Source organism: Ixodes scapularis, unplaced genomic scaffold (assembly GCF_016920785.2).
Source record: "Ixodes scapularis isolate PalLabHiFi unplaced genomic scaffold, ASM1692078v2 PGA_scaffold4__175_contigs__length_147842914, whole genome shotgun sequence".
In the NCBI taxonomy this organism is placed as follows: Eukaryota; Metazoa; Arthropoda; class Arachnida; order Ixodida; family Ixodidae; genus Ixodes; species Ixodes scapularis.
The window spans coordinates 72,541,871-72,554,455 of NW_024609879.1; the positions used below are offsets into that span (position 1 = coordinate 72,541,871).

The 12,585-nt window shown below is 51.0% G+C and overlaps 2 protein-coding genes across 2 annotated transcripts; one reads left to right on the top strand and one right to left on the bottom strand.

Moving 5' to 3' along the window:
- Window positions 1-3,433: 3,433 nt before the first annotated feature.
- Window positions 3,434-6,967, top strand: LOC115315208. Its single transcript, XM_040214940.1, has one exon. It carries the CDS (start codon window positions 3,434-3,436, stop codon window positions 6,965-6,967), a length of 3,534 nt encoding a protein of 1,177 aa, XP_040070874.1.
- Window positions 6,968-8,042: 1,075 nt separating this feature from the next.
- LOC121837789 (uncharacterized protein K02A2.6-like) lies at window positions 8,043-11,551 on the bottom strand. Its single transcript, XM_042293601.1, has 2 exons — window positions 10,139-11,551; window positions 8,043-8,144 (listed from the first exon to the last, which is right to left on the bottom strand). Exons 1-2 carry the CDS (start codon window positions 11,549-11,551, stop codon window positions 8,043-8,045), a joined length of 1,515 nt encoding a protein of 504 aa, XP_042149535.1.
- Between the last annotated feature and the right edge of the window lie 1,034 nt (window positions 11,552-12,585).

Below are 12,585 nucleotides of genomic sequence, written 5' to 3' on the forward strand. Positions count from 1 at the left end.
TTCGCCAAAAAATACGCGGTTCACAGCTTCGGGGAGAGATCTTGTCAAAGGAGCCTACTTCAGCGCTGCGTCTCTCGGCAACCAAGACGTATCCCCCAAAGTTCCCAGGGAATCATATTGAACAGTTACCAGGGTACATGTTTTAAGAATTTTCAAACGTCCGAGGCGTTCTCTGTAGGTTCCCAGCGGAGGCGCACTTCGCCGAAAAATGCGCGGTTCACTGCTTCGGGGAGAGATCTTGTCAAAGGAGCCTACTTCAGCGCTACGTATCTGGGCAACCAAGACGTATCTCGCAAAGTTCCACGGGAATTATATTGAACAGTTACCAGGGTACATGTTTTAAGGATTTTCAGACGTCTGAGGCGTTCTCTGTAGGTTCCCAGCGGAGGCGCACTTCGCCAAAAAATGCGCGGTTCACTGCTTCGGGGAGAGATCTTGTCAAAGGAGCCTACTTCAGTGCCGCGTATCTCGGCAACCAAGACGTATCTCGCAAAGTTCCCCGGGAATCATATTGAACAGTTACCAGGGTACATGTTTTAAGAACGTTCAAACGTCTGAGGTGTTTTCTGTAGGTTCCCAGCAAAGGCGCACATCGCCAAAAAGTGCGCCTTTGCTGACGAGTGTAAAGTAGTCTTTCCCGTAGCACTCCTCTTCTTGTTGGAAAGATGCCTTTACGCGACGGAAGCTACAGGTGTAATTAATTATCTCGCTGGGAACCTGGGATAATTAATATACATGAAAACTGCTTGAATATTTCGATAGCATAAATCTTCTAGAATATATACCTGCGGGAACTTATTGAAATATTGAGGGTTGCTTTATTAACTCACTGAACGTGAAAAATAAAGCGAGATTTCAATGGCAGTCTATGGGGGAAATCACTCTTATTTCCTGGGAACCTAGAGAAAGAGTGACGAAGTGGTGAAAATTTTCCTGACGTTATCAATCACAATGATCTCAATAATTCCGGGGGAACTTTGCGTGATTTTATTCGGATCGCTAGATCCGACTGTTTTTCAGCGATATTGCACACCTACCAAGAGAGGGCGCAAGTAGATCGAGTCCCAAAATCTTGGGGTTGGAATAAAAAAAAAATAATAAGAAGGGAGCCGTTGGAGTTTTGGACGGCGTCTTCTTTGATGAGAGGAGCTGCTCTGGCCAGAGGGGCCAGAGCAGCCGTGCTGCTCTGGCTGCTCGGAATATTCCTTTTTTTATTCTTTTTCTTACTCTACTGGGTGCCACGACCCTTATTTGAAGCTGATTTGTTAAAATAATAACAAACAACGCGTTGGAACGGAGGAGGTAGAGAGTCTTGGCGTCAGAATTTGACGTGGTAGAAAAGAAAAGAAAATAACGAATGCACAATACATACCGTATGCCAAGACCGTTATACTCCGCACTTGGCGAGGCCTTATGACGCAGCCGACGACCGTTAGGCTATTTAATTTGTTTCTTTAGATTTTTGATCGTGACGACTACTCCACTGTGCCTCGGAGTCTCCAGCGGAGATCCGGCAGTTTTTAATTATTATTATTATTGTCGTTTGAAGGGTACTCTTTCTATGCTGCTTCGTTCCTGACGCCATAAAAATATGGGGATTACTTTGCACCACGTATAAAAAAAAAATGCATAAAGACGGCTCAAGCGCCAACCGCTCGTCAAGTGCTCGTTACGTCAGTTATAGGTTCCGGTAGCGGTGTAAACGGTCCTTTTCACGGCCCTTATATTTTGCAAACGGAGCTGTGTTTTTAATGCGGCACCCCGTGTCTCTGTAAAATGTTCACAGGAAAGACCCAGCAAAGGTATGTGGTCCCAAACTTGGATATCGGGTGTTATGATTCAAATAAAAATTGTTCTTGCTTATTTCGCGCCTGTGATCCAAATAAATGCCGCCGTTGCAGTCGTCCCGCGGTGCTGTTGCTCGCCCATTCGCCGTCGGCGTGCCTCAGCTTCGTCGTCTTTGCTAGGGGCGCACCGGCGGAGCCGGCCTTTGATCCGAATAAATGCCGCCGTTGCAGTCGTCCCGCGGTGTTGTTGCTTGCTCGATCGCCGTCGGCGTGTGACAGCTTCGTCGTCTTTGCTAGCGGCGCACCGGCGGAGGCGGTTGATCTGACACACCGCGTTCGGCTTTGGCTAGCAGACGGCGTTCGTAAAATGGCGTCAGCTGTTGCTAGCTTCACGCGGCGGTACCGTGCGTGCTTCTATTCATTCGGTGTTCGTTGCCATGGTGACGGCGAGGAAAGCAGACGAACTTTTTGATGCGGAAGAAGGCTGCGGCGCAGCGATACCAGGTGCGTTCTAAGGCCCTTTCCGCATGCTTTTCAATGGGCGGAAGGCGAACAAAAAGAGTTCGAAATAAGGACTTAACGCAGAAGGCTGCATTTCTCCAGCGCCTCATAATTTGACGAGCCTTGCACGAAAAGCATGTTTTTAGACCGGAGTTTGGAGATAGTTTTTTTTACAACAACATGGGTCTAAAGTATCAATGTGCCGAAGCAAGCGTGCACATCGTGCCGAGAGATGGGACACCGAGCAGACTCCTGCCCGTACGGACTCAGCCAAATTTGTCCCAACTGCGGCGAGGAGCACGACTTCCCCAGGAAAATTCCAGGCATGCGCACGGAGTATACGTGCAAACCCAGCTGCGTCATCTGCGGCGGCAGCCACTACACCGGAGGAAAGGAATGTAAGGACAGATACAAGCCTTTGCCCGAGCCGAGGTCTCCGAAAAAGAGCACTCCAGAACAAGATCGGGAGATGGTGAAAATAGACATGGGAAAGAAGAATTTTCCAGAACTGAGTAACGTCACTACAGCGGGAGAAGACTCGGAAGAGGAGCTGAGCTACGCTCAAACCCTCCGCAAGAAGAAAGGCGCAAGCAAGAAGAAGCAAGACTCCAATCCTGGAATTAAAGAGCTCGAAAAGAAGTACGAAGACCTCGTACGCAAGCACGAAGAGAGCCTGCGAAAACAGGAAGAGCTCAGAAGACTCAACCAGCAACTCCTACGGGAGCTACAGAAGGAGAGGCACGGCTCAAACCCACTGGTTACGGAACCGCCTAATGAACAGACGACAGTCCAAGAAGTGGAAATGGCACCGCCTCCGTCTCTGCCCAGTGTACGTCCGCGTAAGCGCACAGACTCAGAGAGCACCGTCCATTCTGTACAGACAAGTGACGAAACCAAGACCAGCAGGCCCGGGAAGGTTAGAAGAAAAGAAGAGCCCAACCAGAACGCCATCCTGGCGGGACTAGCTAGGCTTGAGGCTATGCTCAACGAAATGAAACAGAGAATGGACAACCACGACAAGGCATTCCAGAACGTATTCGAACGGCTCGAGCGGCTCGAACAGCGCGCCAATGGACAACAGTAATAACATCGTCGTGTGGCAGTGGAATAGCGGAGGACTTTGCGCCCGGATCAACTCGCTCAAGATGTTGATCATGGATACGGAAACTCCTCCGGACATTATAGCGGTACAAGAATCTGGAGACAAATGTAACCTGCCAGGGTACGCAAGATTCGATGCAGAAGTTCAGCCAACCGGAAAAACGATTCATACTTTCGTCAGACGACATCTCCCAGTCAAGCAACACGAAGTTGACCTGGATGAATCGGTGAAAGCAATAGTCACGGAAATTATACCGAAGAAAAAGAAGCACAAAAGCTTATTCATCTGTAACGTTTACTCGAACCCTAAAGACACCACGAGCGCGTGCGCCAAGGTCTTTGCGGAGACGAGCCGCGTAGCGGGTGAAAATCTGACACTGGTGCTGGGCGATTTCAATGCGCACAACACCATATGGGGCTACAGCAGAGACACACCCAAGGGGAGGGAAATCGCCAACCAAGCCGAGTTGCACGAAGCTTTTCTCCTCAACGAAGTTGCAGACTACACCAGGATCGGAAACAGTGCTCAGAAAGACACGAACCCGGACCTCACATTTGGTATCAACATTGATGACTACACGTGGCTGAACACGCGTGAAAATCTCGGCAGCGATCACTACGTCATCGAGACGAGGGTCCCCCTGCCCGGATACAAGAGCGCAAAATTCCCAACGCAGAAATGCACGGACTGGGACAAGTTCAGGCAGAAGCGGAAAGACAGGCCGTTGCACACGATCGAAGAATGGTGCGCACAGCTAGTCGAAGATCACGAGTCTGTTACGACCGAAGTAGAAAATCCTACCCAAGCCCGGACTATGGATAGTAAACTCCAGCATATGCTAGAAGCTTACCGCTCCATATACAGACGATGGAGGAACACCGGAAAGCGGTACCGTAAATTGAGGAAAAAAGCGGCCAAGCTCAGTAAGGATATTGAAGAACACGCTCAGAAATTAAATCAACAACAGTGGCAGCAAATATGTGACGAACTGCAGGGAAGGCTTCACACCAAGAGTCCATGGACCCTATTCAGGCGCATGTTGGCGCCGGAAGATACCAAACTCGAGAAGCGCAAGCTCCTAGCGAAACTCGTCAGAGACCTCAAGGATGACGAAATCTATAACAAACTCAGGACGCAATACTTAGAATCTCCGCCATCTACTACTGAGATTCCAACGGAATACGAAGGGGCCATGAACGACAAGCTGGACGCGCCCATCACCGAAAGCGAAGTCAGAAAGGCCATGGCTGGAGTCAAAACAACTTCCGCACCAGGCCAAGACAAGATTACGAACCGCATGCTACGAAACCTTGACGACAATTCCGTGGAGCGAATCACGGAATACTTTAACGAGCTATGGACTAGCGGAAACCTTCCAAGCAGTTTCCGACACGCCACGGTCTGCTTTATACCGAAACCGGGCAAGCCACTCATGTTGGAGAACTTGCGCCCGATTTCCCTCACATCTTGCGTGGGCAAGCTACTTGAACGCATTATTCAAGTACGTGTTCAAGAGTACATGGAGGAGAACAACCTGTTTACGCACCAGATGTACGGATTTCGAAGACACCTGTCGACGCAGGACGTGTTTATACAGCTCAGAGAGGAAGAAGACAATAAGAAATGGACCGCCCTAGCAGCACTCGATCTGAAGAAAGCCTTTGATCGCATATCACACGCGGCTATACTCAGGCAAATCTCGGAGCTAGGACTAGGGAAGCGAACGTACAACTATGTTCGCTCGTTCCTATCAGATAGGACGGCAAACATTCAGCTAGAAGGAGACACGTCCGAAACCTTCCCAGTAAATGTTGGCAGCGGAACTCCTCAAGGAGCAGTAATATCTCCGCTCCTCTTCAACATTGCCATGCTGCCAATGTCGCGGAAACTTGAGCAAGTCGCGGGGCTGCAGCACGCAATCTACGCTGACGACATCACGATTTGGACAGCGCACCATTCACCATACATGGGGAAAGTGATGAAAGCCGGCGTAGAAATTGTCAAAGAAGAAGCTGCAAAGATGGGTCTGGAGCTTGCAACTGAAAAATCGGCGCTCCTAGTCAGACCACCGTCGCAGAGAGCTCTAAGAGAAGAGATGGAATTCTACCTCAAGCTGCAAAAAATCGACGTACCGAGAGCCGAAAAAGTTCGAATTCTCGGCATGACGGTAACCATCAAGAGGGAGCAGAGCAGCTTCATCGCTGACATCAAGAGAAACGCCGACAACGTAGCGAGACTCGTGAGAAGAGTATCACGAAAGAGCTACGGATTGAAGGAGAATGGAACATGCCGACTAGTCCAAGCCTTCGTCCTCAGCAGGATAATGTACGCGGCGCCGTACATGGATCTGACCGAGGCTTCGATCAAGCAACTCAACTTAATTGTGAGGAAAGCTTTCAAGATAGCACTGAGCATACCAGTATCCACGTCTACAGAAGCGATGGAACAACTAGGAATATACAACAGCTTCGAGGAAATGAGATCTGCACAGAAGCAGTCGCAAGTACTACGGCTCTCTAGAACGGAAACGGGACGCAGGACTCTCCAGAGAATCAAGGAATGTGAACAACACGTCCTCACAAGCAGAAATGCAATATCCCACAAATGGAAAGATTCGGTACGAGTTCCGCCCCTACCGAGAAACATGGACTCCGAGAGAAATAAGGACAGGAGAGAAGCCAGAGCCAAAGCACTGGACAAGCTCCACGGCGACCGGGAACATGTTTACCACGCAGACGCAGGCCCGTGCCCAGGAACATGGCACAAGTACGTGATAGCAGTCTGCAGCACCAACGACAAGACTACGGCCTCTGTCTGTGCGGAGAATATCGACGAGGCAGAAGAAGTAGCCGTCGCCTTGGCCTTAACCATGGCGGCATCCAGAACCAAACAAGCCACAATCACCTCAGACTCGAGAACGGCCATCTCGAACTTTGGTGATGGAAAGGTTGGCAAGGCAGCCCGCATGATCCTTCAGAAGAAGATACCGCAGACAGGATCCAGATTCTCGTTAACCTGGGTGCCCGGACACTCTGGACACTCGGGAAACGAAGAGGCCCACGCGCTCGTAACCCGTGCACAACAAATCCGGGCGACGAGCTGCCGAGCCACAATGGACGGAGACCACTGCTACGGGGCCGCGCCATACGACAGAGGCCCTCGAGCGTACAACGATATTCTAAGAAGTATCCGAATGCCGCGCAAGTTCATGGGCACCCCTCATAAGCGACTCTCGCGAACCCAAGAATCGACGTGGAGAAGACTTCAGCTACATGACACCCTAACTCCCCGCATGCTGAGCAGAATCTGGCCGAATCTCTTCAGCGACAAGTGCGAGGAATGTGGTAGTGTTGACGGTGGCTGGGCGCACACGTATTGGATGTGCCCGAGCAACCCGATACCAGCCACGCTCCAAAGCAGACTGGACGATCAAGACGAAGATCTTCCCTGGTGTGTGCTCCTGGCCTCAGAGGACTACGAAACACAGTTGGCAGTAATTCTAAGGACACTAGAAATACAGCATCGGTTAAAGACCCGATTGTCGGAAAGAAGATCCCTCCCCTATTCCTCTCCCTAACGAACCCTCGTTTTGGGCATAAGCCCATTTAATAAGGTTCAATAAAGTTGCTGACTGACTGACTGACCCGTCAATCGTACCCCTCCAAAGACATCCCGGCCAAGCGACGTGCTCAGCCCCGGAAGGCTACCCTTCGCCGAAGACGCCGAAGCCCAAAGAAGCCGCCGTACCAGAGGTCAGTCCCCTGAATTTGGTCTGCTGCCGGACAAGCCCAGGCCAAAGAAGACGACGATGGCCAACCAGTCGCAGACCCCGGCAGCTCCTCCCTTCACCTACCTGCCCGTCGCACCCCGGACCCCGACGCCTTTCCACGGGGACGCCCACGAAGACGTCGAGGACTGGCTACAACAATACGAGCGAGTGGCCTGTTAAATCGCGAACGAGAGAGCCGAGACCAGGTCGTTCCAGATGAAAGGCTCCATTTTTTAATAATCAGTCCGAGCCGATCGCGAGCACTGCGCGAGCTCTGGCAGCGTGGTACGCGCCGAGCTCGCGCCATCGCTGCCTACTGGCATACCGTCTTTGCCAGTATACAACATTCTTCCCCCCTCAGGAGAAGTTGTCCGAAGTAAACCGGGCAGGGGGCCTCCGGACTCGAGAACCTCGTCGCAGCGGAATTTCTGGGTTCCCTTGAAGTGGCGATGCTTCCGATGACGAAGCTGAGGGTGTTGAAGCAGGGTCGACTTTGAACTTTGACTTTGAAGCCGGGGTATCGACCATTGAACTAGCCTGGCTTGTCGTGGGATTGTCAGGCATTTCTTGAGATGCCGTTCCTTCTTGAGATGCCGGCGAATCGCCGAATGGACAGTCTCTTTGTGCTTCGCACGGCGAGGTGCTGGGTGGCTCCCGAGGTGTCTGCCGACGTCTCATGTGGTCTGCATGCACGAAGCGTACCTTTCCTTGCACCTGTACAAGAGAGGTCACAGGGCTGACGACCTTCACCACCACCCCTTCCTCCCAGGAACACTGGCCTTGTACCGTCTTGACAAACACGTTGTCGCCCTGTGTAAATGATCGCATTGGAGCACGATCCAAGTCGATTGTTTGTTTTTGTTGCGACTGTTTGTCGCGCATGTCACCAGTAAAGTTGGGCCTCAACAACGAGAGTTGAATTCGTGGTTGCCTCTTCAGAAAGAGTTCTGATGGAGATAGTTTTGTCACCGTTGATGGCGTGTTTCTGTAAGCCATAAGGAAGTTGGAGAGCTTATCTTGTAAGCTTCGCATGGACTTGGTGAACTGATCATGAAGAACTTGCTTCAGCAACGCTTTTTTAGTGGTTTGGACTACCCTTTCGGCTGCTCCATTTGAAGCGGGATGGTAAGGAGGCGTTTTTATGTGTTTAATTAGATTTCGTTTCATGAATTCCGCAAATTCGTGAGATGAAAATTGTGGCCCGTTGTCACTTACAATTTCCTCCGGCAGTCCGAAGTTTGCAAAGACAATGTGAAGTTTTTCCAGTGTCTTGGCGGTGGTCGTGGAACGCATAGGAAAGACTTCCAGCCACTTAGAATAAGCATCCACGATAATCAAGAAGTTGACGTCATTCTTGGTTGCGAAGTCAATGTGGATGCGTTGCCAGATTTGTTGTGGATACGTCCATGGATGTAGAGGTACGACCGGAGCGGCTGACTGAACAACTTGGCAAACCTTGCAGCCTCGAACACACTCTTCGATGTCTTTGTCGAGATTCGGCCACCAGACGAATCCTCGTGCTAGCATCTTCATGCGGCACATGCCGGGGTGTTCTTCGTGTAGCAAGGAGAGGACTGTACTTTGAAGTTTTGTCAGTATTATGACACGCAGCCCCCATGTCAGGCAACCTTCCTCTACTGAGAGTTCACTTCTACGAATATAAAATGGCTGCAGCTCTGTCGCGTGTTCAGACGTTGGCCACCCTCGCAGCGTGAAGTGCAGAACTCGGCTAAGCAAGTTATCCACCGAGGTTGCTTTGCTTACTTCCATGGCAGTTATGGGTGTGGCATCGAAGAGCGCCAAACACTCCTTCTCTGCGTCTTCCGACAACCTAGGCAAAGGAAGACGTGAGAGCGCGTCTGCTGCTTCGTTGACCTTGCCACGTCGATAACAGAGTCGGTAGTTGTAGCCTGACAGAAGCAACGCCCATCGTTGCATTCGAGCAGCGGCCAAGGTTGGAGCGGCCTTGTCGTGAGACAGAATTCCCAAGAGAGGATGGTGGTCTGTGTATATTGTAAAGAATCTTCCATAGAGATAACGGTGAAATCGTTTCAGGCAAAATATGATAGCCAGGGCCTCTCTTTCTCCTTGAGCGTAGTTTCTCTCCGCGGATGTTAATGTTCTCGACGCAAAGGCAATAGGCACTTCCGCACCTTCTGACGTCTTGTGGAACAGAACAGCTCCAAGGCCGTAGGCTGATGCATCGCAAACCACCCCGATCGGTTTGTCTACGTCATAATATGCCAAAGCTGAGCTGTTGACTAGCAGATTTTTTGTTGCTTGGAAGGCTTTCTTGCAGCTGCTGTCCCATTTCCAGTGATGTCCTTTCTTCAGGAGCTCGTACAATGGCGACGCCGTGTCAGCTAGATTGCGCAGAAACTTTCCGTAGAAGGTCAGCATTCCGAGATAAGCCTTCAGTTCCGTCACGTTGGTAGGTTCTGGCGCTTCTGTGATTGCCTTGACCTTGCTTTGTGTGGGCTGGATGCCTTTTGCGGAAATTTGGTGTCCCAAATACACAACTGAGTCCGCAAAAAACTTGCACTTCTCCTTTCTGAGGGTCAAGCTAGACTCGGACAATCTTTGTAGAACAGAGTCCAGAATTTTGCTGCACTCTGCCATATCTCTGCCAGCGATGATGATGTCATCGATGTAACAACACGTCTGTGCAATTCCTTGCAGGACACGGTCCATCAACGATTGAAAAATGGCAGGTGCGCTTGCTACTCCAAAAGGAAGTCGCTGGTACTCAAACAGTCCCAGGTGTGTATTGATGGTCAGCAGGTGTTTCGACGTGTCGCTGAGCTTGATTTGCTGGTACGCTGACGACAGGTCGAGAACGCAGAACACTCTCCCCCCGACCAACGTGCTGAAGATGTCCTCTGGATGTGGCAACGGGTAGTGATCCATCTTGAGAACCGGGTTGATGGTCACCTTATAGTCACCGCACAACCGAAGGCTTTCTCCTCCGTTTTTCGGTACCACAACTAAAGGAGTGGCCCAGTCGCTTTGAGAAACGTGACGCAATATGCCATCTTTTTCAAGCTTTCGCAGTTGTGCTGTCACCGCTTCCTTGAGGGGCAGAGGAACAGGACGTGCCTTGCAAAAGACTGGAGTGCTGTTTTCTTTGATGACAACCTGTGCCTGATAATCGCGTACCATGACAGGGGAACTGTCGAAGACGTTCGGATACTTCTTTCGAAGCTGTTCCACTTGGTCTTGAACAGTGATGCTGCAGATAGCCGTCCAGTCCAGCTTCAGCTTCCGGAGCCAGTCGCGACCTAGGAGCACTGGTGGACTTCGACCTTCGCTAGCTACTACAAACAAGTCGAGTGTTTCCTCTTGCCCGTTATATTGGACTTTTACTGAGATCTTCCCTTTTACCGACAGCCGCTCACCGGAGTAAGTGCGAAGAGCTACTTTGGTTTCCAGGAGCTCTTTCTGGGGAAAGTGTTTAATAAAAACTTCTTCTGGTATGATAGAGACCGCCGCTCCCGTGTCGATCAACATGAGTAGAGGAACTCTGTCCACCTCTACGAAAACTTGAAATCTCGGTGAAGATTTCATACACGTGTACACGGTCAGTAGGTCTTCATCCTCATCATCAGACTCCTCAAGGATTTGAACGTTGCGCTCTGGAGTCTTTCCAGGCGTGTTGCGACACATCTTCCGGAGATGTCCAGTCTTGTAGCAGATCTTGCAGCGATACGTTTTAAAACGACAATCGCGGGGTTCATGCTCATTTCCGCAACGATAGCAACTTGTTAGCGAAGTACTGGACCCATGATCATGAGACGTGCTTCTCCCATGACCTCTGTTCTCAGGAGGTGACACCTTTTTATGAATAGCGTTCACTGCTTTGGATTCTTTGTGCATGTCCGCCGTTTGTTTTGCTGCTGCTTCTTTTTCCCGCGCTATCTTGCAAGCGACTGCGAAAGTTAGCTTTTCTTCAGCAAACGCAAACAGTTCCTTCTGAGTTTTTTCGTCCCTCAGGCCAGCTACCAGCTTGTCCCTGAGAGCACTTTGCAAAAATGTTCCAAAATTGCAAAATCGAGACAAACTCTTCAGGGCCAAAATGAAATCCTCCACGGATTCATGTTCTAGCCGACTCCGTCGGTTGAACCTACAGCGTTCGGCTATTACGGACCGTTGCGGGCCGTAGTGCTCCTCTAATAGAGTCTTTATCTCGCTGTACGTCTTAGAGCCTGGCAAGTCTGGGGCTGCTAGGTTTATGAGGACTTCGTATGTTCGATCGCCGATGACTGTTAGGAATGTTACTGCCTTTTTCTCTTCTTTGATGCTGTTCGCAGCGACAAAAAGCTCGAAACGCTCAACGTAGGTCTCGAAACTCTGAGAGGCCTCGTCGAATTCTAGCACCTTCCCGAGGTGTGGCATTTTCGTACACTGCGACGTTCACTACGTTGAGAAGTAGAGAGAACTGCTGCACATACTATTTCCTTGAAGTCCTTTCAGCAGTGGCTCTTCCCGCTGCTCGCTGCGGGTTCTTGGCTTAGCACCGTGGTAGCCGTGATCCAGGTCCCCGTTCCTTCGTGAGATGCCGATGACCTCCGACGACAGGTAACCAGTATCCTCGTCGCCAATGTTAAATCGCGAACGAGAGAGCCGAGACCAGGGGGGCTATGTTGCGCTTTTTGCACTCCCAGGAGACTAGGGAGAGGGAAGTGACGTCAACGACACAGCAAACGCAGAGTGGGTGTTGATTTCGTTTTCTTCTGTCAACATCCAATCTGCGTTTGCTGTGTCGTTGACGTCACTTCCCTCTTCCAAGTCTCCTGGGAGTGCAAAAAGCGCAACATAGCCCCCCAGGTCGTTCCAGATGAAAGGCTCCATTTTTTAATAATCAGTCCGAGCCGATCGCGAGCACTGCGCGAGCTCTGGCAGCGTGGTACGCGCCGAGCTCGCGCCATCGCTGCCTACTGGCATACCGTCTTTGCCAGTATACAACATGGCCCAGCACAACCAATGGACGGACGAACAGCGCCTGCAGAATCTTTACTTCGCGCTGAACGGCCCGGCACTGGTTCGAAAAGCGCGAAACCTCCCTGACCTCGTAGACCGCCTGCAAGGATGCGCTGAGACGGACATTCACCAACCAATATCGACTGGAGAGGGCCGAGGACCTTCTTCGAATGAGGACCCAGGGCGCAAACGAGACGATCACCAGTTTTGTTGAGGATGTTCTGCGCCTGGTCGCCCGCGCCGACCCTCGAGCCACCGACGAAAAGAAGCTGCGGATCCTGATGCGAGACGTAAAGGATGACATTTTCGGTGGTCTTGTCCGCAACCCTCCAGCCACCGTCGAAGATTTCTTCAAGGAAGCTACAAGCATGGAACGTGCCCTCCTCGCAAGAGCCAGCCATTACCATCGGCACTCGAGCGTCGCTGCTTCTTCTGCATTGGGCCACGAC

What these genes read in the sequence shown, in the direction of transcription:
- LOC121837789 (XM_042293601.1), bottom strand. Translation starts at nt 11,551, where the DNA reads ATGCCACACCTCGGGAAGGTGCTAGAATTCGACGAGGCCTCTCAGAGT. An exon ending in GGGCCACTCCTTTAGTTGTG is followed by an intron (nt 8,145 to 10,138) that starts GTACCGAAAAAC and finishes TATGGCTTACAG; the next exon opens with AAACACGCCATCAACGGTGA.
- LOC115315208 (XM_040214940.1), top strand. Translation starts at nt 3,434, where the DNA reads ATGTTGATCATGGATACGGAAACTCCTCCGGACATTATAGCGGTACAA.